We start from the raw sequence: 27,545 nt of genomic DNA, 5'->3' as shown, positions 1-27,545 counted from the left end.
AACTTTCAAAACTTAACAGGCCTTTTTATGATACGTGATTGTTGAATAATGTGAAAAATTAATAAAAAATAATTTAAAAAATTGAAAAGAGAAACAAATAATTAGTTACTTACCCTCTCTTTTTTCCCCAAAAGAAGATCCATATTTCCACAATGACCATTTCCACCCCCGGCTAGCTCCCCTGGTGAACCATCGTTGCAACTATACAAAACAAAATATCACTTGGACTTGAAATGATTAACAGAAATATAATGCTTTTGATTAATTTAGATTACCCAACCCAACAATTTCGACAAATATCTGGGTCACATTCACGGTTGATTGCAAAGCATGGGCATAGTTTACTTCTGCATTGACTCTTGGCACAATAACATCCTCGGAACCGGTTTCTGCAAAACTTTGAACACCTAAACGTAGAAATTAAATAAAAATGTATCACAGTTTACATTTAGAATGGATTTTCCTGCCTTCCCAAACATGAACTTTCTTAACAAGATTATTATTAACAAAGAAATTTTAATAGACAAACACATGAACATGAGAAATATGAAACATCGTACAACTACTGTGTTTAGTTCAGTAATATGAAAGCTTCGAGACAGATTAAGTAGTGAAATTGACATACCCACAATATTTTTCACAACGAGTACCGTGACGATGACAAGTGCATTCCTTTGTGCAGATTCCTTGACACCTACAAGGAGTATACTGTGTATTACTTCGTTTTTGCCCATCACCCTTTTTTCTCCATCTAGCTGAGAGTCCACCACATTTTCGAGAATATTTCCCCCTTTTCCGCTGCAACTGTGATCTTGGCGTCTCTTCGTCCTACCAAAATAACTCACATTCAAAAGGAGTTTCATACTGTCTGATTTCATTCCAAAATTACATTCTAAGTGCCAAAAGTTTTATAATGTGTATATGAATTTTTTTTATCGATTCTCTAACTATTGAAGTTTTCTTTGAAGAACTTATAAAAAAATACTATCATCAATTTTAAGATAATGAATTTATAAATTTTAGTTTAAAGGTATATTCAATGGAGACTTAAAAACCACCATGACCGCTGAATGATTAAAGATGCATATTGTGTACATGATATCTAAAGTCATATTTGAAACTTTTATTTATAGTAATTGTGATAGGCTTTTATATTTTGCTAGCTTAATGATACTCTAATCATACCTTAATTTGCCTTAGGAGCTTAATGACTCATTATCCATGATGGTCAATCTAGTTTGGTCTGATGGACCTGGTGGTCAGCCTAATTGACCTGGTCGACCTGATCGGCCTGGTCAGCCTAATCGAACTAGTCAACTTGGTGATTGTTTTGGTTGGCCTGATGGTTAGTCTGGTGGTGCCAGATCCTTTGGGAGATGAACCAAAAAAGAAACACAAGCCAGTTAGATGGCATGCTCCCTAGTTTGAATTGAAAAAATAGGTAAGGTGAAGAGGAGGTTGAGTAGGAAATAAAAGGCCTTGTCCAGGTTTGCCTTTGATATATCGAAGAACACGAAAAGGAACTTGAAAATGCAGGAAAGTAGGTGTGTTGAGAAATTGACTAAGCATGCTGATTGCAAAGTTAATGTTTGGTCTGGAATTGGTGAGATAAATCAATCGTCCAATGAGTCTACATATATAGAAGCATAAGAAAGATGTAATCCAATAATTTTAGAAAGCTTGAGAGAAAAATTCATATAAGTGGAAAATAGTTTGGAAGCTAATAACCCTTCATCTTCCAAGAGATACAAAACATATTTTCTTCGATTAAGAAATATACTTGTACAAGATCGAGCAATTTCAAATCCTAAGAAAAATCTTAGAGAACCAAGATCCTTAATGCCAAGTTTTTTTATTTAACAAATAATTGACATGTTTATCTCAGATATGTTACACCCTCTAAGAATCAAATCATCCACATAACTGTTGAAATATATTGTATTGTATAATTGTACTTTTAGTTTTGGGCTTTTATGTGCTGGTCTATTTGCTCCTTATATAGGACATTTTGGTGTAATAGAAACTAGACACAATGGAATAATATTTTTTATCACTACATTTTCTCTCCCAAATTTTACATGGTATCCAGAGCAGGTTAGGGTTTGCAGTTAGCCACTCACTGCCCGCCGTCGTCCACCGTCGCTTCTGTCGCCGTCGCCGCCGTCTGCCGCCGCCTTTTCTCCGGCGAAGTTATGGGTTCGGTGCGCCTCGAAGAGCGCGACCCATCCCTGGTGGTCGCCGCCTCATCCTCCTCTCGACGCGCCGTCACGCGTCGTTTCTGTGTGATCTCTCTCGGGCGCGTGGGCTTCACGCGCCGCCTCTCCCGTGTCGGATCTTCACCGCGCCACTGCCGGTCGTTTCGCCTCCGTCTCCTGAGTGTATTGTGGTCTCTGATTTGCTGTTCCGTTGAGGGTTGCTCCGTTTAGGGTTTCTTCCCACAATCCTTTTTTCCCTTTTTTCTTGTTTGGCTTTATAATGGCTGGTCTTGGAACACCGTCTCTCTCTGCTACTCCAACCATTACTTCTGCAAAACTCAATTGGAAAAACTATCTATCTTGGTCTTCTTCTGTGGAGTTATGGTTTCTTGGTCAAGGACACCATGACCATCTTGAACAAGATGTTTCCACCGTTCTTGAAGAAGAGAAATCTCAATGGCAGAAACTTGATTTTCAACTATGTGCTATCCTATGACAATCTGTTGAACCATAAGTCTTAGAAATTTTGAGACCCTACAAAACGTGCTCCTCCTTTTGAGACCCTGAGATGCAACTCAAAGAGTGACTTCCCTCAAACAAAACAATCATGATATGGTTACTTACATAGGAATGACCCGTGCTGCTGTAGAAGAATTGAAGAATTTCTTTGTGGCTGATTCTTTAGAAGGCCTAAACAAGAAGCTTGATAAGTTTTACATGGTCTTAATATTAAGAGGTCTACATTCAGATTTTGGTCATGTTCGTGATCAAATGTTAGCTGGTGATCAAGTTCCATCAATGGACAACTTAGTTACTCGACTTCTTCGGGTACCTTCATTAGTTAAAGACGAAAGTTCAATTGGTGGTATTGAAACATCAGCTATGGTAGCACCACAAGGAAGAGGAGGAGGCAGAGGCAACCGAGGAGGACGTGGTGGCCGTGGTATGCCTCCTCAGTGCACATATTGTAAGAGGATAGGCCATACTCGAGAGAAATGTTATGCCTTACATGGATATCCATACAAAGTCGTTCATGTTTCGAAATCTGATGAACCCAAAATTTCAAATGAAGAATATCAAGAATTTTTGAAGTATAAGTCTGGAAAATCTTCTAATCCTGACCAATCCTTTTCCATGTCCAATGTGTCAACTGCCGGTATATCTCAATCTGTGGAAGGCCACAATCCATGGATCCTTGACTTAGGTGCCTCTGACCATATTTCTGGTACTATTTCTTCATTTTCTTCCATGTTCTCTCAGAAAATCCCTCATTTCATTACTATTGCCAATGGATCCAAAGTTGCATCTCAGGGAATTGGCAGAGTTTCCTTATCTCCTTCACTAAATTTAAATTCTGTTTTGTATATTCCTCATTGTCCTTACAATTTAATCTCCTTGAGCCAATTGACTCATTCCTTAAATTGTTCTGTAACCTTTACTGCTAATTCCTTTGTTATATAGGAACATGGTACGGGTCGCCTGATTGGAGAAGGACATGAGTCTCGAGGACTTTATTTTTTGAAACATAGCTCTCCAGTTTCCTGTTTTACCACTTCATCCCCAAAACTTTTGCATGATCGGTTGGGCCATCCAAGTTTATCCAAGTTGAAGATGATGGTTCCAAGTCTCAAGAACATTCAAGTCTTAGATTGTGAGTCGTGTCAATTAGGAAAACATGTTAGATCTTCTCATCCTAAAAAGTCTGAGACACTATGTAATTCTCCTTTCTCAACTATTCACTCTGATATTTGGGGACCAAGTCGTGTTACTTCTTTTGGTTTTAACTATTTTGTAACCTTCATTGATGAATTCTCTCGATGTACTTGGGTTTATTTAATGAAAGAGAGATCTGAACTTTTGTCCATATTTGTGTCCTTTATTAATGAAATCAAGAACCAATTTGGGAAGACAATTAAAATCCTTCGTAGTGATAATGCTAAGGAATATTTTTCTTCAGCATTTTCTTCATTCTTATCTTCCTAAGGAATTTTACATCAGTCAACATGTCCTCACACTCCACAACAAAATGGTATTGCAGAGAGGAAGAATAGACATCTCATTGAAACTGCACGCTCCTTGATGTTGAATACTAATATTCCTGTGCATCACTGGGGAGATGCAGTCCTTACTGCCTGTTTTCAAATCAATAGGATGCCGTCTTCCTCTCTTGAGAATAAAGTTCCTCATTCTGTCATTTTTCCAAATGACGCCCTATATCATATCCCCCCACGTGTATTTGGGTGTACATGTTTTGTCCATAATGTTTCTCCAGGTCTTGATAAGCTATCCGCCAAGGCTATTAAGTGTGTCTTCTTGGGATATTCTTGTCTTCAGAAAGGGTATAAATGTTATTCTCCCTCCACCAAGAGATATTATATGTCTGCTGATGTCACATTCTTTGAGGATACACCGTTTTTCTCGTCCTCTATGGAGGATCGTTCATCTGTTCAACAAATGTTTCCTCTACCATCGTGTGATCCCTTGGTTATTCCTGCATCTATACCTCAAACTCAAAATGTGAATGACATTGTTCCTCCACCTCTTCTCACATATCAGCGTCGGAGACAATCACAAGCTCAGAACAATAAAGATCCTCTAGACTCATCTCCTCCTCCATCAGCTCACCAGACCATGGATCCTTCATCCTCCTCATCTTCTACTGACTCAGATGATAATTTGCCCATTGCCCTTCGGAAAGGTATTAGTTCTACTCGTAATCCATATCCTGTTTATAATTTTTTGAGTTATCATCGTTTGTCTTCTACCTATTTCTCTTTTGTTTCCTCCTTATCCTCCCTTAAGACTCCTAATATTTATGAGGCACTTGATCATCCTGGATGGCGTCAAGCCATGGTTGATGAAATGCAGGCCCTTGACCACAATGGTACTTGGGACCTTGTTCCTCTTCCTCCTAGTAAGAAGCCTGTTGGCTGCCAATGGGTTTATGCTATTAAGGTTGGTCCTACTGGTGAAATTGATCATCTAAAAGCTCGTCTAGTAACTAAGGGATATACTCAATTTTATGGCATTGATTATTGTGATACCTTTTCTCCTGTGGCTAAAACCAGTACCGTTCGTATTTTACTTGCTATGGCTGCCATTCGTCATTGGCCACTTTACCAGTTGGACATTAAAAATGCCTTTCTTCATGGTGATCTAGAAGAGGAGATATACATGGAGCAACCTCCTGGGTTTGTTGCTTAGGGGGAGTCTGGGTTAGTTTGTAAATTACATCGTTCCCTCTATGGCTTGAAACAATCACCTCGTGCTTGGTTTGGTAAATTTAGTCGGGTTGTGCAAAATTTTGGGTTGAAACGATGTGAGGCGGATCACTCAGTGTTTTATGGTCATTTTTCTCCTCACAAATGTGTTTATCTCATGGTGTATGTTGATGATATTGTTATTACAGGGAATGACAACACTAAAATTACTCAATTAAAGAATCATTTGTTCAACCACTTTCAGACTAAAGATCTGGGTCGTCTAAAATACTTCCTTGGTATTGAAGTCGCACAGTCAAAAGAAGGTGTCATCATTTCATAAAGGAAATATGCTCTTGATATTTTAGAGGAAACAAGTTTGACAAATTACAAGCCTATTGATAGTCCTATGGACTCAAATCAAAAGCTAATGAGAGATCAAGGTGAACCTTTCTCAGATCCAGAGAGATATAGAAGGCTGGTTGGAAAACTCATATCTTACAAAATAACAAGACCTGATCTTTCTTATCCAGTGGGAGTTGTGAGTCAATTTATGCAAAATCCACATGTTGACCATTGGAATGCAGTGATTCGAATTCTCAGATACATAAAAGGAAATCCAGGACAGGGATTGTTGTATGAGGACAAGGGAAGCACTCAGATTGAAGGATATTGTGATGCAGATTGGGCTGGTTCTGCAATTGATCGAAGATCTACTACAGGATATTGTGTTCTACTTGGAGGGAACCTTATATCTTGGAAAAGTAAGAAACAAAGTGTTGTTGCTAGATGTAGTGCTGAAGCTGAATACCGATCTATGGCTTTGACTACATGCGAACTTGTGTGGATCAAGCAACTTCTCCAAGAGTTGAAATTTTGTGGAAATGAGTCGTTGAAACTGTACTGTGACAACCAAGCAGCCCTTCATATTGCCTCCAATCCAGTATTTCATGAGAGAACAAAACATATAGAAATTGATTGTCATTTTATTAGAGAGAAGTTGTTGACTAAGGAACTTGTTACTGAGTTTGTCAATTCTAATGAACAACTCGGAGACATTATTACCAAATCTCTAAGGGGACCTAGGATTCAATTTATATGTTCCAAGCTTGGTGCATATGATCTATATGCTCCAACTTGAGGGGGAGTGTTGAAATATATTGTATTGTATAATTGTACTTTTAGTTTTGGGCTTTTATGTGCTGGTCTATTTGCTCCTTATATAGGACATTTTGGTGTAATAGAAACTAGACACAATGGAATAATATTTTTTATCACTACATTTTCTCCCCCAAATTTAACAATAACTAAGTACAATAGTGAAATCAAAGTGAGTCTGCTTGGTGAATAAGGAATAATTAAGGCTTGATGTTGCTCAAGAGTAAGAGTCAAGAGTTAGAACAAAAGATACGTCTATTTGAGAAAGAGAGTATATGTATCATCACCTTCATCAATATCTTTAAGCGTTTGAACATCATGAGAAGAATCAGAATTCTGCATGTGAAGATCCATGTTTTCGAGAACAAGTTTCAATAGTATGTTCAGGGTGATCACAATGAGTACATACTTTGGAATTACAATGACAACCGCGACCTTTACCAGAAGTGGAGAAAGACTAAGAGTAAAGACCGAAGAAACCAGTGTGTCCTCTTATGAAGGAAGAAAAAGAGGCCATAGTATGAAGATCATCAATCGGGACACCGAATTAGTGTTCTTATTGAATGAGAAGGAAGAAAGTATGATCGTCATCATCATAATTTGGGAACGAACAATGAAGTATTGTTCATTAAGCCCTTTGAGAAGAACAAAATCACCATCACGATAAGAACATATAGTAGGGAGAAGATTGCAAGAAGACTTGATCTCACAAGAACACAAAGGTAGAGGACGGAATTGATCTAAGTCTTGATAAAGATTCTACAACTGAGTGAAATACACAGTTATACTAAGATGACTTTGACAAAGAACGTAGATTTCTTCTTGAATATTTGAGATGCGAAAAACGTCTCCCTTGGAGTAATTCCAGATTCATCTAATAAACACTTGGAGTAATTGTTGCATCAATAAAATAAATGAGCCATGACATGAAAATAGAGTTACAACGATCCTAATATCCAAAAGGGCAGAGTTAGATTGTGGGTGAGGAAGAATACCAATGAATTGAAGCTTGTTCTTCGAATAAAGAAATTTCAAGAAGATAGAAAATTTATGAGACCAAGCATAATAATTAGGTCCATTCATTTTTATCAAAACAAAAGGAATCACCAGTAATGAAATAGGGATTGGAAGAATCAAGAATCATATTAGGAGAAGACCATGAAGGAAACCGTTATGAAGATGCAAAGAAGAAAAGTATTACGACGGATTAAACCATAAATTGAATGAAGAAGAATTTTAATAGAGAAAGTATACTTTTTTTTTTATTTCTCACCAATTGTGCATTACATTTTATAGTTTTATAGATGAGAACTAAGTCCAGTATCTCTTACAACATACACTTGCACCGATTATTCTTGATAGCTAAGGTATCTATTACAACGTACAATATTTTTGACCGCTAACAAAAAATGATAGTAAACTAACTAGCTAGGAAATGTCTCTATTAGCAGTTCTCACCGTGCTCTCTGCATTAGCCTGATCATCGTTATTTGCATTTGTAAGTGGCATGGATCCATGGAGCATTGACTCCTCCTCAGCCAACATGTAACTAGCTACTTCCGAGCAAGTCTTCAAGCCAGAAAGTAAGTTTCGAGCAATAAGGCAACTGCAAGTCGTGAATAGCACCACGTAAACCAACACTTGTATAACAGTTAGGAGATAATATCCTAATAATGCATTCAAAACCTTAATAGAAAACATTCAATGCTTATTACAAGAAAAAAAAAATTAATGGTATAGCTTAATGCTTTCACAAGAAAGAAGAATATTTTAAAAATTAAACACACTCGCAGAACATGTACAGAAAAAATAAGAACTAATTTTTCAAGTCCACTATTGTTTATACGCAATGCAAGTTGAAGCTAAGTTTGAAGCCACCATTTTTCCAGCAAAAAACAAATTTCCATACCTGTTTTTTCCAAACACTTCTATCCCCTTCAAATATAAATCTCTCTCTAGAGGTTTCCAATCCAGGTTACTTGTTATCTCCTTAGCATGCTGTTCCCCAACTTCGTCTCTATCATCCAAGATTGTTTTCATCTTATTACAAGAATTCAGAGACTCTTTTGGAGGCAATGTTGAGTTCTCTTCTGATGGATTAACTCTTTTGGCTTTAGAAGACCCTTCAGCTGAAGAAAGCCTGACATCTTTTGACTGAGAAAATAAAATTGAAATTTTAGATTTATATTCTTCCACAGCCCCCAGAAATCTCAGAGAAAGAAAAAGAAGAATACCAGAAGGGCACATTGATCGCTACATGGTTGTTGTCTGTCACCTTCATGTCCAGACCAAGGTTTTTGCTTTTCCGTCTGTGAAGTAAATCATCAAATTGATTTCTTGCTGGAGTTCGTAACACAGATTAAATTGAAAAGAACTTGAAGAATTATTCCTTACAGGATATACTAAAGGTTGAAAATTTCCATGCACAGGACAATTAAAGATCTGCTCAAGAAAATTATAAGACATACCGTTACAATCTTTATACACCATGCGAATGGCAAGAACTTTAAAGAATAACGTTTTAGAATTTACAAAGCAATGACGACAGAAAAGATTATCCAAAGATTGTGAACTGGCACCCAAGCCTTTCTCCAAACACATCCCATCAGATTCACATCCTCTACAATGGCAATCTTTAGAATCCTTGTTTACACTCTGCATTTTGATTTCTTGAAGTTTTTCAAACCTCTCCTGCATATTTTGATGAGAAAAATGCACAAAAATGGTTACTCAAAATATTCTCGGTGCAACATAATTTTACAATAACTAATTAGGATTAACAACAAGAAACATATAATCATGTTCATAAGTTATTCCAAATTACCTGGATTTGTGAAGCAGTAGCCTTGACAAACTCTTCAACGATACTCAATACGTTTTCATTTGATCCATATTCGTTCAGTGTCTTCCTAATATATTCAAGAGTGAAAATTGTCACTTTAGAATAGAGAAGCTTCAAGCATTTATAGATGATGTAAAACAAACTCAAGTTTTATATTGAATTTAACGTTTAAATATGTTCTTGCTCTCTGTATAATATTGAGTTTTGCTGAAGGTTCTATTAAATTTTTTACTTTGCTTTTTTTTCTCTAAAATTAAAAATCAGTACTTTTTATCCTGTCTATATGTTGAAGAAAATGTGAAATGATCTTTTAAATTTATGTATGTGATGAGCTATAATGTCAAAATATGACATTAAAGAGTCTTCAAATTTGTAAAATAAATGTTATCTATCTGTATTAAAATAAATATTAAAGATTAAAAAATATAGTTTAGAATTTTGAAAGGATGAAAAATCAAGAAAAACATTTTATAGAAACTAAATAAACAAAAATTTTATAAAATCAAAATAATTCTCTAGTTTTACTGTAGTAAAAAAAACATATTCAAACACCGTATGATGATGGAAAATTGTTATTGGAAATTCTAACTCTAATTACAATTTATTTTTAATTTATAAATAAATAAAACTTGTAGAAGCAACCACAATTATTCCATTTTAATTTACCACAGAAATTGGTCCTGAGCCTCAGTGAAGTCATATTTAACATCTTGAAGATTTACAGTCTCTTCTTCACTGTCACTGCATATAACCATTTCACCTCTGTTTATATCACAATACATTTGTTGTTTGCCAATAACTGATTGATCTTCTGCCATTTTCTCATTTCTGTTTAGCATGAAAGATTTAGAAAATTATCAACATTTTCTCATTTTTGGCTTTAGTGAATTTTGCATGTAGATGGGAAGAAAATAATTATTTTTTTGAAAATTGAAGTAAAACGCACCTACGCACATATACCCAAGATGTATACGAGGGTAGTTTTTCCAAGTATGGAATCTTAATGCATTTTTCAATTGAAAAGTCCTTCTTGCTGATGTGATCCTTATCTGCAATAGTCTTAGGGGAACTAACGTGCTTATACAATGGACTTTGAATTCTTGAAGACAGAATATTGATATTCTTCTCACTACCCAAACACTCCCTCTCTGATATCACTGATTTAACCTCTGAAAACAAAGGCTCAAGATTCTTCCAATGTCTTTCAACTTTTTCCTATCCAAACACAAATCAGATCAACTACAAGCTAAGCAAAAATGTTTGCAAAGGAAGAAAATAAATTCAAATGAGGAATTATAACCAACACACCAATTGATTGTAAGAAAAAGTGGCAAGTAACAAATTTCCAATCTTCAACAACAATTCATAATTATTCAAAATTTATATTACTTTTAAGTTTATTTCAATAAATTTATTTAAAGATTGAATTTATATTTTTGGATTTTTTAATCCAATCTATTTAGTTGTATTTGGATTGAATAATTTTTTTTAATATTGAAAATATAAAATTAGTGAGTTTAGATTAGTTTAAATTGTGAAACATCAAACTGAGTCACACCGTGACCTCGTCTTGATTGAATTGTGTTTAAGTCAAGTTAAACCAAATTAAAATCAGATTAAACTAAATTAAAGTTAGATTATATTTAACCTGAAGAAAGATGAGATTCGACAAAATAAAAACTATATTTTATTTAAAAAGTTTAAATAAACCAATTTAATTTTAATTTAAAAAAATAAATTTAAATTGGGATGACTAAATCGAATCCAATCCAATTATGTTTCATCTAATTAAAATGAATTTAGAATTTATATTCAACATATTTTATTGGATTTAAAATGAGTTTCATCCTTAATCACTCTTATAAGAAACGCATGCAATAAAAGAGTACAAAATTTCATTCCAAATTACTTTTTAATTCTGAACCTAGTTTTTCAACACGGACATTATCTCATTGAAGGGACCTAATTATAAAACTTAAAGAGATTTATATAGATGTGCTAGGAAAGAAATTTTATGAAATTGAAAATTATTTAAAAAAAAACATTGAATAAACAAGATCTTACTTTGACTGATTTCCCTTGCTTTGCATGGAATTCATTTGCTGATTGTTTTATCCTGCTCTTCAAGATTCTTCTACTACCATTTTTTGTTCTCTCTCGAAGTTGTTTCTATCAATGTTATAAAACACAATTAAAGCTTACACAAAAATTGAAGTTTACTCCTTATGCATTAAAGCAAAGCAATAATTCGTTGATAAAATGAATTATCAATAGCCAAACACACGTATCAGAAAAACAAATTTTGACGTCAATTATTTGTTCACAGAAAGAGGAACAAATACTTGTTTAATTTCTTATCTATGATCTGATTAGATGAAAAATAAAATTAATTTTAATTCGTCATGGAACGATACTTCAATAAAGAGATGAAATGAAAAAAAAATTAGAAGAAACAAAGCATCTAAAAATGAAAGGAATCGTAGAAAGGGGAAAATAATAAAAAGTGATGAATGAAAAACATACTTGATAATTTGAGGATGACCTAGTTGTTTTGTTAACCATGGATACTATCAAAGATTCATCAAAGGAGGAGATAGATAACTTTCCTTCTGCTTCTTAATTTCTCTGTTATATGCGAAATGTGATATTGACGCTTATACGCTATTTAGATTTGAGGACCAAAAACGATAAATATATTGCAAAATGTAAAGAAAGCTTAAAAACTAAAAAACAAAAAATACATTTTCTTTTCAATTTCTCTTTTATATACAAAATATGATATAGTCACTTGCAGCCTATTTAGATTTAAGGACGAAAAGTGACAAATATACTTCAAAAAATAAAAATAAAAAGTTAGAAAATTGAAAAAGAAAAAACACAAAACCACAAAAATAATAAAAACATAGAAAATATTTATTTTTTTAAGGATGCAAAGAAAATATGAGTAAAATCATAAGAGATTATTATGTTAATTTTTTATTAATAATTATAGTTAAATAAATAAAATAAAATAAATTATATTAAAATTTAATCCTTTGCCAAACAACTTATATATTTTTTAAAATATAGTTTTATTTATTATAAATTTTATTTTATTAATTAATTAATTTTATTTTACTTTATTTGTGATCAAAACAACTTCACTTTTAATTTCTTTTTTCTTTCTCAATTTCTCCCTCATATTAACATAGCATTAGATAAGAACCTAATGATTAAACTCATTGTACATAGACTTTAATGGAAGAACTGATCAAGCTAATAAATTGAACTAAATATATTAACATCTCACTCTTAAAATCTGAGTTAGCATTTTGGTCAATTGCATAATTTATGGTACCGTTTCATATGCAAATTAATGCTCCTTCTATTTTACTAATTGCTTGCGTGTATTGGGACCACCAATTTCTTACCAATTAAGATTAATTTTAGACATAATAGTCATACAAATTTTATTTACTTAGATAATTAAAAACATTTTTATCAAACACATTTTATTAGTTAACTTCTTAAAAATTATAATTAAAGTGATTAAATAAGGAGTATCATTAAAGTAGTATTGTAATTCTGAATAAAGTTTTTAATTAATAATAAAAAGTGCATTGGAAAGTACTTTAGAAGTATATTTATAATATTTTTAAGAATTGAAATTTGTCCTTTTGAAGCTTATTCATTCCTTAATGTTTTTAAAAATATTAATAACGAATTTTAGTAAATAAAAATTGATAAATTTGTCATATTAAAATATGAAAGGTATTTATTATTTTAGTATTAAAATTTAATTTTAACAAACATTTATAGAAGTTAAATAAAATGTTAAAAGAAGATTTTATTCTGTTTCTGGCATCTGCCAAATTAAATGTGGATATGTATTTTTATATGTGATGTAAAGTAATATTTAAAAAACAAAAATCATGACAAATATGATCGTTATTTACTGTAAAATTAAAAAAAAACAATTATATATATATAGGGGTTTGGTAACCCGCACACCTGTTTTTCAGTTGGTACATTTTAATAATGTGTACCGGATTTTAGTAGACAAAAATACCTTTATATATCATGAATTCTAAGTTTTAAGGTTAAGGGTATTTTAATAATTTTCATTCTCAAAACTAAAAAAAAATCTCAAACCCTTCCTCACCTCTGTCATTCCTCTCAACCCTTTTTCTTTCATCTCTCTCACTCCAACCTTTTCTCTGTCATCCATGTGTAGTCCCAATTGAAAAAATCAGAAATACTCTTTGTTAAACAATTTCTTACAAAAAATGATTTTATAATGAGTTTTCATTTTATAATTTTTGTCTTATATAATTTTATCTAATTTTCACAAGCATAATGACATCAAAGGAATTGGTAATTGGCCTGAAAAAAATCAGAAACACTCTGTTAAACAATTTCTTACAAAAAAAATGATTTTATAATGAGTTTTCATTTTATAAGTTTGTCGTATATAATTTTATCTAATTTTCACAAGCATAATGACATCCAAAGGAATTGATAATTAGTTTGGAGGGTTTTTTTAGAGATGATGATTCAACATATGCAAATGATGAAATTAGAGAGGTTAGTGAAGATGGTGAAATTGAAAAGATCTTGAATGAACATTTGGCTGAAGATGGATGAATATGTCAATGACTCAACTTTTACAAAGATAAATTGTTTAACAATATATAAATGTTTCTATTGTAATTAAATGTGACACCCGGGCACGGAGACGAGGGCGGGGAGTGACGCCGGTGCAAGAAGCATGGTGCAGGGGGCACGGACAAGGAGCGGCTCCTGGCAGCTTCGGGTGGAAGGGGTACATGGACGAATCGGACATACACCGGAATGAGAGGGATCTGGAGACTGTATAGGTATGGGACTATACGGTTGAAGGATAACTTAAAGGAATTGATTTGACTACTCATATCACCAAAATGCATTTGCTTTTCGGTAGCCTAGCCCATAAGAACTCCATGGTTAAGCGTGCTTAGGTTGGAGTGGTTAAGCGTGCTTAGGTTGGAGTAATTCTGGGATGGGTGACCTTCTGGGAAGTTTTCCCGGAAAGTGTGCGAGTGGGATGGGTGACCTTCTGGGAAGTTTTCCCGGAAAGTATGCGAGTGAGGACAAAGCACACTGGAAAGCCTGGTGGTGATCTGTGGGGGAAGTCGATGGTCCCTGTGAGTTGCCGGGGCGTTACATTAAACATATATATATATATATATATTTATAACAAATTTAATTACAATAAAATATATTGTTTCAGTATGCAGGGTACACCCTTCACAAAATATTGACTGATCTTTAATTTGCTCTAAAACTAATTTATTACATTCTTATCATTAATCATCTGCTACCTTATTTCAATATCTGATGATAATTTATTCCGGTTCCCTTTTTAATAGGTTGACTTAATTATAAGACTTTTTTTTATGCAAAATTGTTTATTAAATTATTGTAATTAATTAAATTTTATTTAACACATTTTTTAATAGATAATAAAATTAATCTTTCTAATCTATTTATTGCCTTAAATAAGATTTTATTATCTTTAGTTTAAAAAAAATCGACTGAAACAACTATTACTAAAATTGTTAACACGGTTCTATAAGTTATATATATATATTTGAGAAAAAAATATTATTTTTATATAATTAAGAATAAGACAATAACATTCAGTTTTAGTTTTCAAGAAAATATATTTCATCATATATTGCAGTTTCAGTTTTAGTTTTATATATATATATATATATATATATATATATATATATATATATATATATATATATATATATATATTTTTTTTTTTTTTTATTTGAGAAAAAAAATATTATTTTTATATAATTAAGAATAAGTTAAACATAACATTCAGTTTTAGTTGTCAAGAAAATATATTTCATCATATATTGCAGTATCTATAAATTTGAAGTCTTTTTCTCTTCTTTTAATAATTACTTAAATTTAATTTTTAAATTTTAACTTTTTCATAATCTTCAACAGTTTATTTTAAAATTATTCATTAATAAAAACAATTAAAACACTTATTTTTATAAATCTATATCACAATTAATTTAATAGATATTTATTAATATTAAAAAAAATCGATGACCTTTTTAAATCGATCTTTAATAGAACTAACAATCAGTGTGAACAACAGATTTGTTTTTCAAATGTTATTAAAAAAAACTGTGAAAATATATTTTTTTCAAATAATATTTTCAAAGAAACCTCCAAGCCGAGACCGAATGAACTGGGGTCCCTTTCCATCCAACTATAATACACTTGCCATTTTTTTCTAGAGTGCAGAATTTCCCAAAAGCAAACTCTTTGTTCACCAGGTGAGCTTGGTAAAGAGATGACTCACTAAACCCTGTTTCTACCATTCGATACCTTGCAAAGAACTTTCTCCAAACATCTATCTTCACATTTCTAACTTTTCTTTCTCTCCCTTCCATTGCAACAATTTCCCTTATCCCCTCAGATAAAACTGTTTCTATTTTCCTTCTGCTCTCATTCTCATCATTTATGCAGCTTCCAAGGCAATCAAAATAAGCTGAGTAGAAGAACAATGCTTCAATGAACCGGTTCACAAAGATGGGTGAGTTATGGTTTGCTTCAACTTCAAGAACTATCATTATAACCGGCTTCATATTCCATATAACCCTCATCAAGTTTTCCATACAATCTGGCCTTGATACCATGCACCTCAGAAAATATGGAGAGTACACAGCCACTGCTTCACCCTCTCCAATTTCAAAATCACCTTCCCTTATCTCTGCAAAGTCTGTCACAAAAACTGCATTATATAAAAAGGGTAAGTTCAATGATTCAGCAAAACTAGCTAACCTTTTTCCAGTCTCTTGTATCATGCTTCTGCATGAATTAAGTGCAAGTGCAGTTATCTTCAAAAGTTGCACTTTGCAATCCTGGCGTTCTGTCAGTGCTTGCATCAATATTGTATTGTGCACCCCACATATTGTTTCGAAATCAATAACATGAATTTTGGTCTCAGATGCAACATGTTCCACTATAGTTTGTATTCCAGTGAATTGCATGACTTGATTGAAAGGAATATTTTGATGGAATGTTAGGGCAACATTGGTGTCAATCTTTTGAATCCACTCCCTTTCTTCTTTTTTCTCTGATCCCTTCGCTGTCGTTCTTCCTAGTCCTCTGTCGATTCTCTCTCGAAGTGCTTGGGCGAAGTGAAAGATAACTCTTTGAACGGGGCTTCCATTATTGGGTGATGAATTCAGTTGACAGTGGAGAAGTAATCTGCTTGCACGTTCAAACTGGTGGCAACCTACCCTCTCAGCTGCAGCAAGGAGAAACTGAGCAAGTTCTACGTCTCTATTTTCCTCCTCAGACAAACATCCAAAATCCAATCCGTATGGGTGCATAGGGATGCAAAAACTATCATTCCAATGTGCAGAATACTGAACATATCTGAAAGCACAAGATCATAACAGATTTTGAATCGGAAACACAATTTACATGTTAAAAAATATCAATTCAACTAAAAATATATGTGACAAACCTTGCTCCAGCTACTCTTATAATTTCTTCAGTTGATATCTGGTGGTGATCCAAAGAAGGTTTCGCTATATTTTGCTCGCTTATCCTCTTAAATCTGCTTCTGTAGTTTCTCAGCAGCTCTAAGGATGCTAATGATGGTGACACATGATTATTGTGTTCAGCTGATTCTATGTCATGCTTCGCTGGCCACGTAGTTTCATCGAACTGTGGTGTCGGTTTCAGTTGCATATCATAATCACAGTTAAACACTTCTAACAACTTATAGACTTGGGGTTCTTGTAGCTGTTTCTGATCTTCATCCTCGAACAGTTTGGTTCCTTTTTCATCCTCAATAGGTCCCAGCAATTCCATTCCAGAAAAACTCTCTTTCTCTTGAAACACATCCTCTTGTGTAGAGCCATAACCCACTAGGATTTCTCTTAAATTTAAAGCTGTAGATGAAAATTGATCATTTTCCATGTTAACGTAATTAATCAAGAAATTGTGTTTATCTAGATAAACGTAGGGGAGAGGGTATCCATTACCACGATCAAGGTGGAAAAGGAATATTTGAACGTATAAATGATCGAAGAATAATATGATCACGAAATTCATGAAAGTGATAGGAACATGTAACTCCGACGATGATGTCCTCGATGTTCTCATTGCAGTCGTCAGCCAGCTATTAAAAAAAAACCGGACATTTTTACCAAACCAAAACTTTGGCATATAACAATGAAAATTTGTATTTAATTATGAGGAGTTTTGTCTGTGGAAGCAATGGTGTGGGTCCGAAGAAGCCACGAAGTAACACGGAGTAATATTATATCTGAAACTTTTCATAAGAAGTTCAGCCAGATTGATTCGACGGTCCAAGAAAATGAAGAATGGATTTAAATAAAAATGAGGGATGGCCTTTTCCAAGACAACAAGGGAATCCAACAAGAGTGTAACTCCAAACTGACTTTATCTCTACTTTTATTACTTTATGTACACATAACTATGACGAATACTATGTATTTTAAAAGTAATAATTGATTTTGTTTTGGCTAATGTTCACTAAGAATCATACTTCTTTGTCATGTAGAAATGGTAACATAAATGGTTAATTGAACCTTTCTCTAATCTAATCAATAAATATTTAATACATGTCCAAATTTTTTTATTACTTAACTTTGCTAAAATTAATAAAATTATGAGTAAGGTTATTAATAAGGAGTGTCATTCACATAAAATTGCAATATTGTTGAATAAATTTTAATTAATAATATTGGAAGGAACTTTACAATCATATTTCGAATATTTTTAAGGATTGAAATATGTTTTTATGAATCTTATTCAGTTCAAATGCTAATTTTTTAATTTTAATTATAAAATATAGTAAAAAAAGATTAATACATTTAGCATATTAAAATATAAAATCTGTTTTCGTATTTAATTATTAAATATTTAATTCTAAAAAGATTTTCTAAAATTTAAATGAATATTAAAAGAAGTGAGGTATAATTAAGTGCTACTATTATTTTCATAAACTAAAATACTTATACATATTTTTACCATATGTAAATATAAATTAAGGTTAATCATGCAGATATTTCAAACCATCTACGGAAAAGACTCAAATAAGTCAATCATGATGACAAAGGTTTTAAAGGTCGCTCCCGTAAATTTCAGCCAACACAACCAAAACCTGATGGGCTAATCTTTGGGCCTTTGTTATCGTTTTGAGAAGATTACTCTCTACACCACCCCAACTTCTTCCTCACCACCTCAATTCCACAATTGTCCCTCATTTAAAAGGTAACTACGGTTAAGAAAAATCTGAAAAGCTTGAAACGGATTTCCATATCCGTTAATCCGATCTTCCATTTCCGTAGACCCCTTTAACATTTTTTTTATTTTTTATATCAAAATAATTTTTATTTTTCATAAATAAATATACAATTTTTTTTAAATCAACTACAAATAAATCTAACAGATAAATAACTCTACAAAAAATATTTAATTAATAAACCAAAAATCTAGTGTTGCAAGTAACGTAGAGTGTTTGCGATTGTTGGAACTTCCAAATTTTTAGACATGTGATATAACTTCCCTGTGTCAATAGTATCCAGTGTTGTAAGTTCTTTTGCATCAATTAGTTCCGCCCATTTCATCAGTATTTTAGCTCTATCACAGTGACAATGGAAGCAATGGAAGAAATTCAATGAGAATGGAAGCAACTTAGGGAAAAGGAAATGAAAAATTAAAGAGGAAGTGGAGGAGAGCAGGAAAAGAGGAAAAGAGACAAATGAGTGGTTATGTGGAGGTGTGGGGCTAACGGAAATTATTACAAAAAAAATAAAAGAAGAGGAGGAGAGGAGAAAGAAAGGGAAAAAGAGAAAAGAATAGTTATCTGGCCGTAGATGCGGCGCCGAAAAGGGAGACCGAATGGAATTAGGGTTTTCAACTAAAAAGGATAAAAGTAAAAAAAAAAGGTTTAATAGGTTCGGAGGTCCCTATATTTGCGGGTTCGTTTCAGTTGGGTCCTCCAATTTTTAAAGTGATCAATTGGGTCCCTAATTTGGTAAATGTGATTCAATAATAGGATCTCCGTTAAATGTAGTTAACATACGTTAACTTTGTTATGAAGTGGAAGCTGAGGCATCCAAGTGGCATCCTTCGTGGATTTTTATCATTTTGAAGCACAGGGTTTTATTTTCCCTTCCATTCACACAGTTAACATCAACAGGTGAAAACATCAACAGGTAGTTTCAGCCACCACCTTCTCCTGGACAGCCTTGTAGCATTGGAGACTGCAAAGAGGAAGTTTTGATTTTGAATCCCGATACTTATAAGGATTTGAACAATATGGACCAGCACACTTCTCGCGAGGTGGAGGATAACTGAAACAATACAGTTATAGAATCAGCGGAGAAGAAAAGTCTTGATGTGTTTACCAAACAAACAGCCCTAGTTTCAAAAGCATTTGTTGAAATGGGGAAACAGCTAAAGCCAAATGTACTTTCTAAGAGTTCTTTATTGATAAACAGCACAAATTTTTAATATCAATTTACCCCCCCTCCCCCCTCTATTTTATTTGTCGACCATTCTGAAAGAGTTTCAGTAAGACAGTAACAAAGCCACATTAAGCAAAGCTCGATAGATGCACGAATGTTTCCCTTTTGAGATAACAGTATTTTAAAATCAATTTCCATTCATTTCATTAGCCAAACATATCTAAACAACTTATCCGGAAGATGGTCCCATTGCCTAATACCTGAGTTTGGAGTTAAATAAGCTAGGCAACCCCATTTCCTCAGGAAAAGTCACAACTGTTCCAGTCGGGCCGATTGTGTATTTGATGGTATTTGACGCATGCATTCTTGCATTTGCTGCCTTTTCCTGCAAAGAATAAATTAATAAAAAATGAAAGTAACAAAATATTGAATGTAGAAAAAAGAAATACCTGTGCCAATTCTTCCTGGCGCTTCTTTATTTTCTCTTCTCGCTTTTTTCTACTAGAGTCTTGACCAAGTATTTTTCTGATAGCTTCAGCCTACAAAATGAATTCAAATGGACAAGCCTTTTAGTGTAAAATCAAACAGTGAGAGGGAAAAACTGTAATTTGGAGAGAACAAAAATTAACCTCAGATTCCCTGGCAGCCTTCTCAACTTGCATTCTACGCCTCTGTGCAGCTTCGGCTTTCTTCAATTGCTGGTCTACCTCTGAAAGCTTCTCTTTTTGCTCTGTAGTTAAGCAAAATGATTAATTATTTAGTATAACATTGATTAAAAAATACAGTACAGATAAATGCTCACTTCTAGGAGGGGCAGGTGGTAATCCATTGGGAAACTCAATTAAACTAGCACTAGATGCTGAGGCGTCTTTGCTTGATTGAAGGGCTCGTTGCCGAGTCGTGAGGGTAATTTCCCTCTTACTGTCCATCAGTACATCAACAGACTCCTTCCTCTGTTTTTTCTTTTTCTTATCCTCAAGCTCACCTTCAGACCCTGACTCCTCTTCATCCTCATAATCGGTGTCCTCATACACTCTATCAGATCTAGACTTTTTCTTACCATCTTTGCCTGACCTTGTCGAGGCAGCATTTTCCATATTAGAGAGCTTTCGATGTTTTTTGCTTAATTCTTCTTCGTCTCTATAAACTGCAGAAACTTTTGATGTTTTCAGCTTTTCCAAGTACCGAATCTCATCATCCTCATCGTCATCATCACCAAATTCCCCATCAAGTACACGTCTCTTTGGTACTCGCTTACTCTTTCGAACTGGTTCAGACTTGTCGCCCAGCTTACTAGATGCGTTCTTTGAAGAAATCTTTCCCATCAATGATTCCTCCTTTCCAAGACCAAAACCACCCCTTGAGAAATCCTTCCACGGAACGCCTTGTAGACCACTCCTCTTGTCAGAAGGAGAGTTATTTTCATCTGAATTACTCTGTAATAAAACAGATTGATGAGAGCAATAAATGCAGATTCTATAATTTAAAAGAAATGAGAAAATATTATATTTATATATAAGAAATAAAAACGCATCCATTCTTCAATAAGAGCGAGATATAATAAGCCAGTGCTGTCTAACCTCCCACCCCCAGACAGGTCAGATAAGATATGCCTCAATAATCTAGCGAAATAACACTTTATAAAGACTTCTCACCATTAATGATTAATTACAAAAAAGGCAAATATCGTCAAACCAAATCCCATACAGGGTATCTCGGAAAAACTAAGCTTTTGGGTGGAAGCATTTAAATGATTCTATATCTAACACTCTCCTTCAAGCAAAATCTCTTTTAGCCTCGCACATTGGCAAGACAAATGCCCACTTTATCTTTCATTGAAATTTAATTAAAAAAGAATTGGAACAAGGATCAAATTCGTAACTAGATATCTAGCGGCTCAGATCAAATTTTCCTAACTTTTAAGCTTTTAGATGGAAGCATTAAAATGGTTTTATATCCCTATAAAAGTACAAGCTACAAATGTTCGGGTTTAAGATGACACAATAACTTCTGATATAAGTTACAGTTACGTCCAAAATATAAATACCTGTTGCTTTTGGCGCGGTCGGGAGGCATCCGATGAGCGAGAGCTCTTCATTGTTGATCCGCTTCCTGAAGCACCATTGGTTGCTGAATTGGCTTGAATAGTACGTGTCACCCCGCCAACCTTGAGTTTAACCTTTTTAACTCGGCTCTCATTCCCCAGTCCATCTTGAGAGCCAGCAAACTGCGCCAAATTCACACTCTCAGGATTCCTTGCAGCATACAAATCTGCATTTCTGGACTCTAAATCCAAGCTATCCTTTGCTTTGCTAGAACCTCTCCAATTTGCGGGCGCAAGAACACCTTCACTACAGCGTTTATTATGCAAACCACTCCGTCCAGGTTCATTATTATAAAATGCTTGGAACCCACCGTCCTTTTTACTCTTTTTATGAGATTTGTCGTCTTCAGCTCCAGTAACCGATGAAGTTTGAGAGACACAATGATTAAGATTGAACTCCTTTCTCTTGGAATTTGCATCGTAGCCAACATTCTCATCACTGGAGATCTTGCCAGCATCCTCTGACGGCGTTGAAGACAAGGGAGACAGTTCATGACCGTCAGAAACAGGCTGCGAATCAGGTCGCGGTCTGCGAGAAGTCTGACTCCTCTTCCTCCTCACAGCATTGCTGAGGCCATCAAATCGGGTACCACCCAAATCCTCCATTAAAACTTTATTACACAACAGCAGAGGTTCCTCCTGTTTCACTTCCTATCACTCCCGAGGGAAAACCCTCACGAACCAAAACCGCTCCCGCTGCAACTGAGTCACACAAAAACCATCAACAATCGCATTGATAATTCTCAAAAACCAAACCACATTATTTCCAATTTAGCCAAACCGCAACCCTTTTCCCACCACCCACGAATATAACATCCGTGAAAAAGTGAAATAAACTCAAAAATCAAATTTTAATGAAGACTGTTTACTTTGAAACCGTTTCTAACAGACTAACAAATTAGGGGCAGTGTGAACTCTTGCACAACATTCACAGGTAAAATTGACGGACACGAAGCATACAAATTCTCATGTTAAGAACAAAAATCGGAAAACTAAGCACGTAATTGAAACAAAATAAACATAGTAGGGACAGCGATTAGGTAAAATTGAAAAGAAACAGCGGCGAATTGGGTGAAAACCTCAATGTTGGAGCGAATTATTTGCGACGCAGTAGTTAGCGAAAACCCTGGGGCAGAGGAGAGGGACGAGAGGGAAAAGAGGTATTGTTGGAGAACGGGGTTTGGTTCCGTTCAGCGGTGTTTGGTGTGTGAAGTTGAGGAATTGGGTGGTGATGGAATGGGAGTATGAGAATTAGGGTATTTGGCCCGAGCGGCGCGTGTTTGGGGAAGAAGGCGAAAGAAGAAGATGAAGAAAACCGATACGAGTTTTTGTAATTGTTATTGTTATAATAGAAACAAATAGGGAGTCACCTGCTACTGATTCTTCTGAAGGAGCCATATTTGGAATTCGAAGATCCCTACTCTCCAAAAAGCGCATGCCACAAAACAAACCTATCTTCTTCTCAATAATATACCTATTTCTCTCTTCCTACAACTCAGTAAGTGTATTTCATATTATAGTTAATACTTACTTGTTTTAATCATACGTTTTTCAATCTTAATTTTTTACCTCTTTTTTAACATTTTAAATTATATTAATAATTTAAAATAACTTTAACTTATTATAAGTTAGATCTCCTCGATCGTCGACAAGTTTGTTTAGTTATCCAAGTTAATTTTGGATTATTAGTTAAGATGATTCTTAATTGCAAACAATGTCTAGATTTTCTTAGTAAATTCTAAAGTAAATTTGAGAATCCATAATATTAATTATCTGACACAATGTAAATAAAATAAAAAGGTATAATAAATACGTTAAGTAGATACAATATTAAAACGATATTTAAGTATAGTTTAAAATATAATTTTAAATTTTAAAGAATTTTCAGATAATTTTTAAATATTTCCATAAGTAATTACTAGAGCATAAAATGGAAACATGTTTTGTTGACACGACAGCTAAAAAAACAGTGCATCAATTGGAGTGACCTTTTCGTGAACAAACACGATATACATTGACCAATGTGATTAAAAAAAACTAACTTATCTAATAAACTTTTCACTTCTTTACAACTTCATTCACGGTGCAAAAAAGCCAATCAAATATATTCATTTTGAAAGCATTAGGCTATTATCTGTTAATAGTGTTATTAACAACTATTATTAAGCGAATATCATAATATGCTTTTATAATAATTGTTATCAATATTATTATTAGTTAGTTTAACATTTTCTAAAAACTACTCATTTATTAGATTGTCTAAGTATTAATTTATTGGCATATTTTAGTTAATTATTTAAATATTTTAACCATCAAAACATTTCTTTATAAATGTTTAAAGTAAAACTAGATAAAAAAAAATCTCACGTATTTTTAGTGCTTATTCGAGTAAGAAAGAGATAAGCTTCGTTCAAAGAGATATACTTAAGTTCACTTTGAGATGAAAAATATTTAATCACTTTGCTTAAGTGAAGTTTTTCTTAGGTGAGAGATTTCAACTTAAAGTTAAGCGTTTGAAGTTTTTATTATAAACAAAAATTTAGGTTAATTTATTTGTGGTGTGAGAAAATTTCAAAATTCTCAAATAATTGACTAAAAAACATTATTTTTAAGTTATAATAATAACGGATACAATATTTGTACATTAATATTTTTTTTTATAATAGTCATCTAGCTAAATTTTCTTATGGTCAAGGTTGGATGTAAAAAAAATTAAACTCTTGCAACTTTTAATGTTGTTTAATTATTGAATGACATCATTATATTCTGTATATTTATAAATTTAAAAACACAGGTAATGTTAAAAAAATGTAACTATAATTAAAAATATTTATATTTTGATATAAATGTTGATTTTGTTAATATATTTATAAAAATTGAAAGAAAAATAAAGTAATTTCAGTTTAATTACTTGAAGAATTAAAATTTAACTATTTAAAATACGTTTGTACTATAATTTGCATATTTAGATTAAATTCTGAAATTATTTACAAAAGAAATTAATTATTTAATAGTTTGTATATATACAGTTTTAACTATTTATTTTTATTTTGTATCTTTTACAATTTATCTTCGTCTCTTCATCATTTACTATATATATTTTTATTTATTTATCTTTCTATTTTTTATTTATTTGATTTTCTCTTACGTTTATTTTATTTTTATTTAATCACTTTATCGTCATTTTTATCTCTTTGTTTTTTATTGATTTTAATTACAATAAAATCCAAATTATATTCCTTTTAAGCTTAAATTAATAAGAAAATATCGGTATTTTAATGGATTTGGTAAATGAGTCATAATGAATAAAATGTTCGAAGTGAAAAAATTAAAAAACGAGGCATAAAATAAAAGACGTGCCCTCCGACATTATCATTAAATAAAACTGCAGAATTGCAGCTCCTGATACAGCCATACCTACTCAAATGGATTTAACCCTATTAGTCCATCATCGATTTTCAAACCTTACAAAATTTTCAAAACCCTTGGGCCCTCTTGCAGTGTGTTTTTTCACGACCACAACAGTGACCACAAAACAACCTTGCAAAACGATAACGAACACAAGTAGTTAATATAAATATGATATCACTGGAAATGCATGCATGCATGCATCCACGCTTCTTCTTCTTCTCCCACGCAATAATCAAACCAAGAGAAAACGGTTACGATTATTAACCATCCCATCCATGACGGCCAAGCAGTTCCCACCAAGCTGATAGACGGTGTGAGATTCATCGGAGAAGGGAATGGTAACTCCGGGGGATTCCACAAACGCGTCCTCACAGGTTGCTTGGTCAGAGATAACGGAGCTGAACTTGTAATAAGCATCAACCACATTCTGTTGGTTCAACAATTCCACGGCATCGTTCACAGTTTCCATAATGCTCTTGTATTGAGACTTGCAAATTTCGAGGGCGCCACGTGCCCTTGGGTCGGTGTTAGGGTTTCTCAGTGCCTCGGAGATGATCTTGGCGACCTTCTTGCTTTGGACAAAGGTGGCTTCCATTTCGGTCTCGAGAGCTTTGATGGGGTCGAAGGTGCCTTCCAGGGATGGTGCAATGGTTTCAGCGCAGAGCGCAGGGTTCTCTGTGCCTTGGCAGAAGTCTAGGATGTGGAGGCTGGGTTTGAAGAGGTTGTCGACTGTGTTGGATGCTGCGCCGAGGATGTTGTTGGGGTTTACGAGGAGGCTCTGGGAGGCAGACGGGGAGGGAGAAGGCGCTTGGACGAAGGCGTGGGTGGTGGATTGTAAAAGGGAAGTCAGGGACACAATGGTGATTAGAAGGTTTTTAATGGAACCCATTGTCTCGGAGCTTCTCTCTTATTTGGTTGGAGAATATAATGTTTTGTGATGAAAACAGAGACAAGACAATGGGTAACCTTGCTACGAAATGAGAATCAAATGGTCAGGCTTTATAGTTGAGTGAAGCCTCAAAATAGGATGTGTTGTAAACAAATTCCTCGGAGTTTCGTTGTGGTTCTCGTTAGATGCTTCATGTTGGCCACAGTTTATGTTGCTAACGTTTTCGTTGCACTGCGCAATTCAGGGAGCGTTACGTGATTAGAAAAAGTCCAAGTTGGCTTCGTAATAATAATGAAAAATAGTCAAAATTAATGTTCGTTTTTTTTTAAGAGTGATGATACTTTCCCACATCTTAAGTTCATTTAATAAAAATAAAAGTAAAAGAAAATATATTTGAAACCGTTTAATTATCATTTGACAATTTTTTATTGGGATAAAATGGTTTAACGAAAATTAATTTCTGTATTTAAAAAAAAAAGAGAGAGAGAGAACGAAAGTTAGTAAATGATATCACGTAAGTGTAAAAGAAAATTAGTGTCGGTATCATTGTCAATAAAATAATAATAGAAAAATGAACTTTTTATATTTGATTTTTTCAAAATAGATTATACCCCAAGCTTACCCTTTTTATATCGAGTGTTGCTCCTTCCACAACCAGTGTTTGTTACACCTTTCCAATCCTTTTTTAATTTCAAAATTACATTTTTTTACTTTTAAATTTATCCTTTTTACTTTAAAACTCTAATTATCCTACATCTTCCTTTCATTTTCACTCATAGACACAGTTACAACCTCTACTTCCAATCTCACTTCCTCTTTTTCTCTTCATATTCGTTTCTTTCTCTATCATTCTCCATTACTCCATGCATATATAACATGTAACATCTCTCATAGTTTTTTACTTTTTTTTTTCTTTTACCAAAAAATCATTTTATCCTTCTCTCATTCGCTACCAACTAGAAGAAAATTTCTTGCTATTAATTTTCCAAACACTTCACCCATTCCTCTATGCTTATTCTCAAACCATCAAACTCTTTTATCTTCATTAAATCACCCATATTTTCCCAACATTTCTCACACACTATTTTTTATCTTCCTTTCTACTCACCAACAACGTTCAAAAGAGCACTCACTCTCCTCTTATCAAAACTCATCTTCCTTTTTAACTTAAATCCCACCATTCCACTGTTACCATTTTTTTTCTGTTCTTCTTTTCTCTTCTTCTTACAAAAACTCACGTACCACACTCA

At 33.5% G+C, this 27,545-nt stretch overlaps 4 protein-coding genes across 5 annotated transcripts; all 4 read right to left on the bottom strand.

The window, feature by feature from the left end:
* Positions 1–271: 271 nt before the first annotated feature.
* Positions 272–12,043, bottom strand: LOC108328205 (histone-lysine N-methyltransferase EZA1). The gene is made up of 12 exons (XM_017562034.2): positions 11,919–12,043; positions 11,460–11,564; positions 10,342–10,610; positions 10,062–10,223; positions 9,378–9,462; positions 9,086–9,244; positions 8,948–8,995; positions 8,788–8,862; positions 8,463–8,707; positions 8,012–8,159; positions 626–828; positions 272–407 (listed from the first exon to the last, which is right to left on the bottom strand). Exons 1-12 carry the CDS (start codon positions 11,955–11,957, stop codon positions 272–274), a joined length of 1,674 nt encoding a protein of 557 aa, XP_017417523.2. The 5' UTR covers positions 11,958–12,043.
* Positions 12,044–15,595: 3,552 nt separating this feature from the next.
* Positions 15,596–17,372, bottom strand: LOC108327629 (GRAS family protein RAD1). Its single transcript, XM_017561317.1, has 2 exons — positions 16,915–17,372; positions 15,596–16,823 (listed from the first exon to the last, which is right to left on the bottom strand). The coding sequence occupies exons 1-2, from the start codon at positions 17,370–17,372 to the stop codon at positions 15,596–15,598; spliced, it is 1,686 nt and encodes a 561-aa protein (XP_017416806.1).
* Positions 17,373–19,465: 2,093 nt separating this feature from the next.
* On the bottom strand, positions 19,466–23,484 carry LOC108329450 (uncharacterized). 2 transcript variants are annotated; one of them, XM_017563655.2, is made up of 7 exons: positions 23,366–23,484; positions 21,939–22,697; positions 20,694–21,327; positions 20,521–20,621; positions 20,341–20,430; positions 20,152–20,276; positions 19,466–19,777 (listed from the first exon to the last, which is right to left on the bottom strand). In XM_017563655.2, exons 2-7 carry the CDS (start codon positions 22,599–22,601, stop codon positions 19,633–19,635), a joined length of 1,758 nt encoding a protein of 585 aa, XP_017419144.1. In that variant the 5' UTR covers positions 22,602–22,697; positions 23,366–23,484; the 3' UTR covers positions 19,466–19,632. The 2 variants fall into 2 exon arrangements, with proteins under 2 accessions (XP_017419144.1, XP_017419143.1); XM_017563654.2 differs by having other exon boundaries at positions 23,075–23,431.
* Positions 23,485–25,338: 1,854 nt separating this feature from the next.
* On the bottom strand, positions 25,339–26,374 carry LOC108327628 (uncharacterized). Its single transcript, XM_017561316.2, has one exon. It carries the CDS (start codon positions 26,293–26,295, stop codon positions 25,639–25,641), a length of 657 nt encoding a protein of 218 aa, XP_017416805.1. The 5' UTR covers positions 26,296–26,374; the 3' UTR covers positions 25,339–25,638.
* Positions 26,375–27,545: the final 1,171 nt, after the last annotated feature.

This window comes from Vigna angularis, chromosome 2 (genome assembly GCF_016808095.1).
Source record: "Vigna angularis cultivar LongXiaoDou No.4 chromosome 2, ASM1680809v1, whole genome shotgun sequence".
NCBI lineage: Eukaryota > Viridiplantae > Streptophyta > Magnoliopsida > Fabales > Fabaceae > Vigna > Vigna angularis.
The sequence above is the reverse complement of the archived record's forward strand: the minus strand, read 5'-3'. Positions and strand labels throughout refer to the sequence as shown.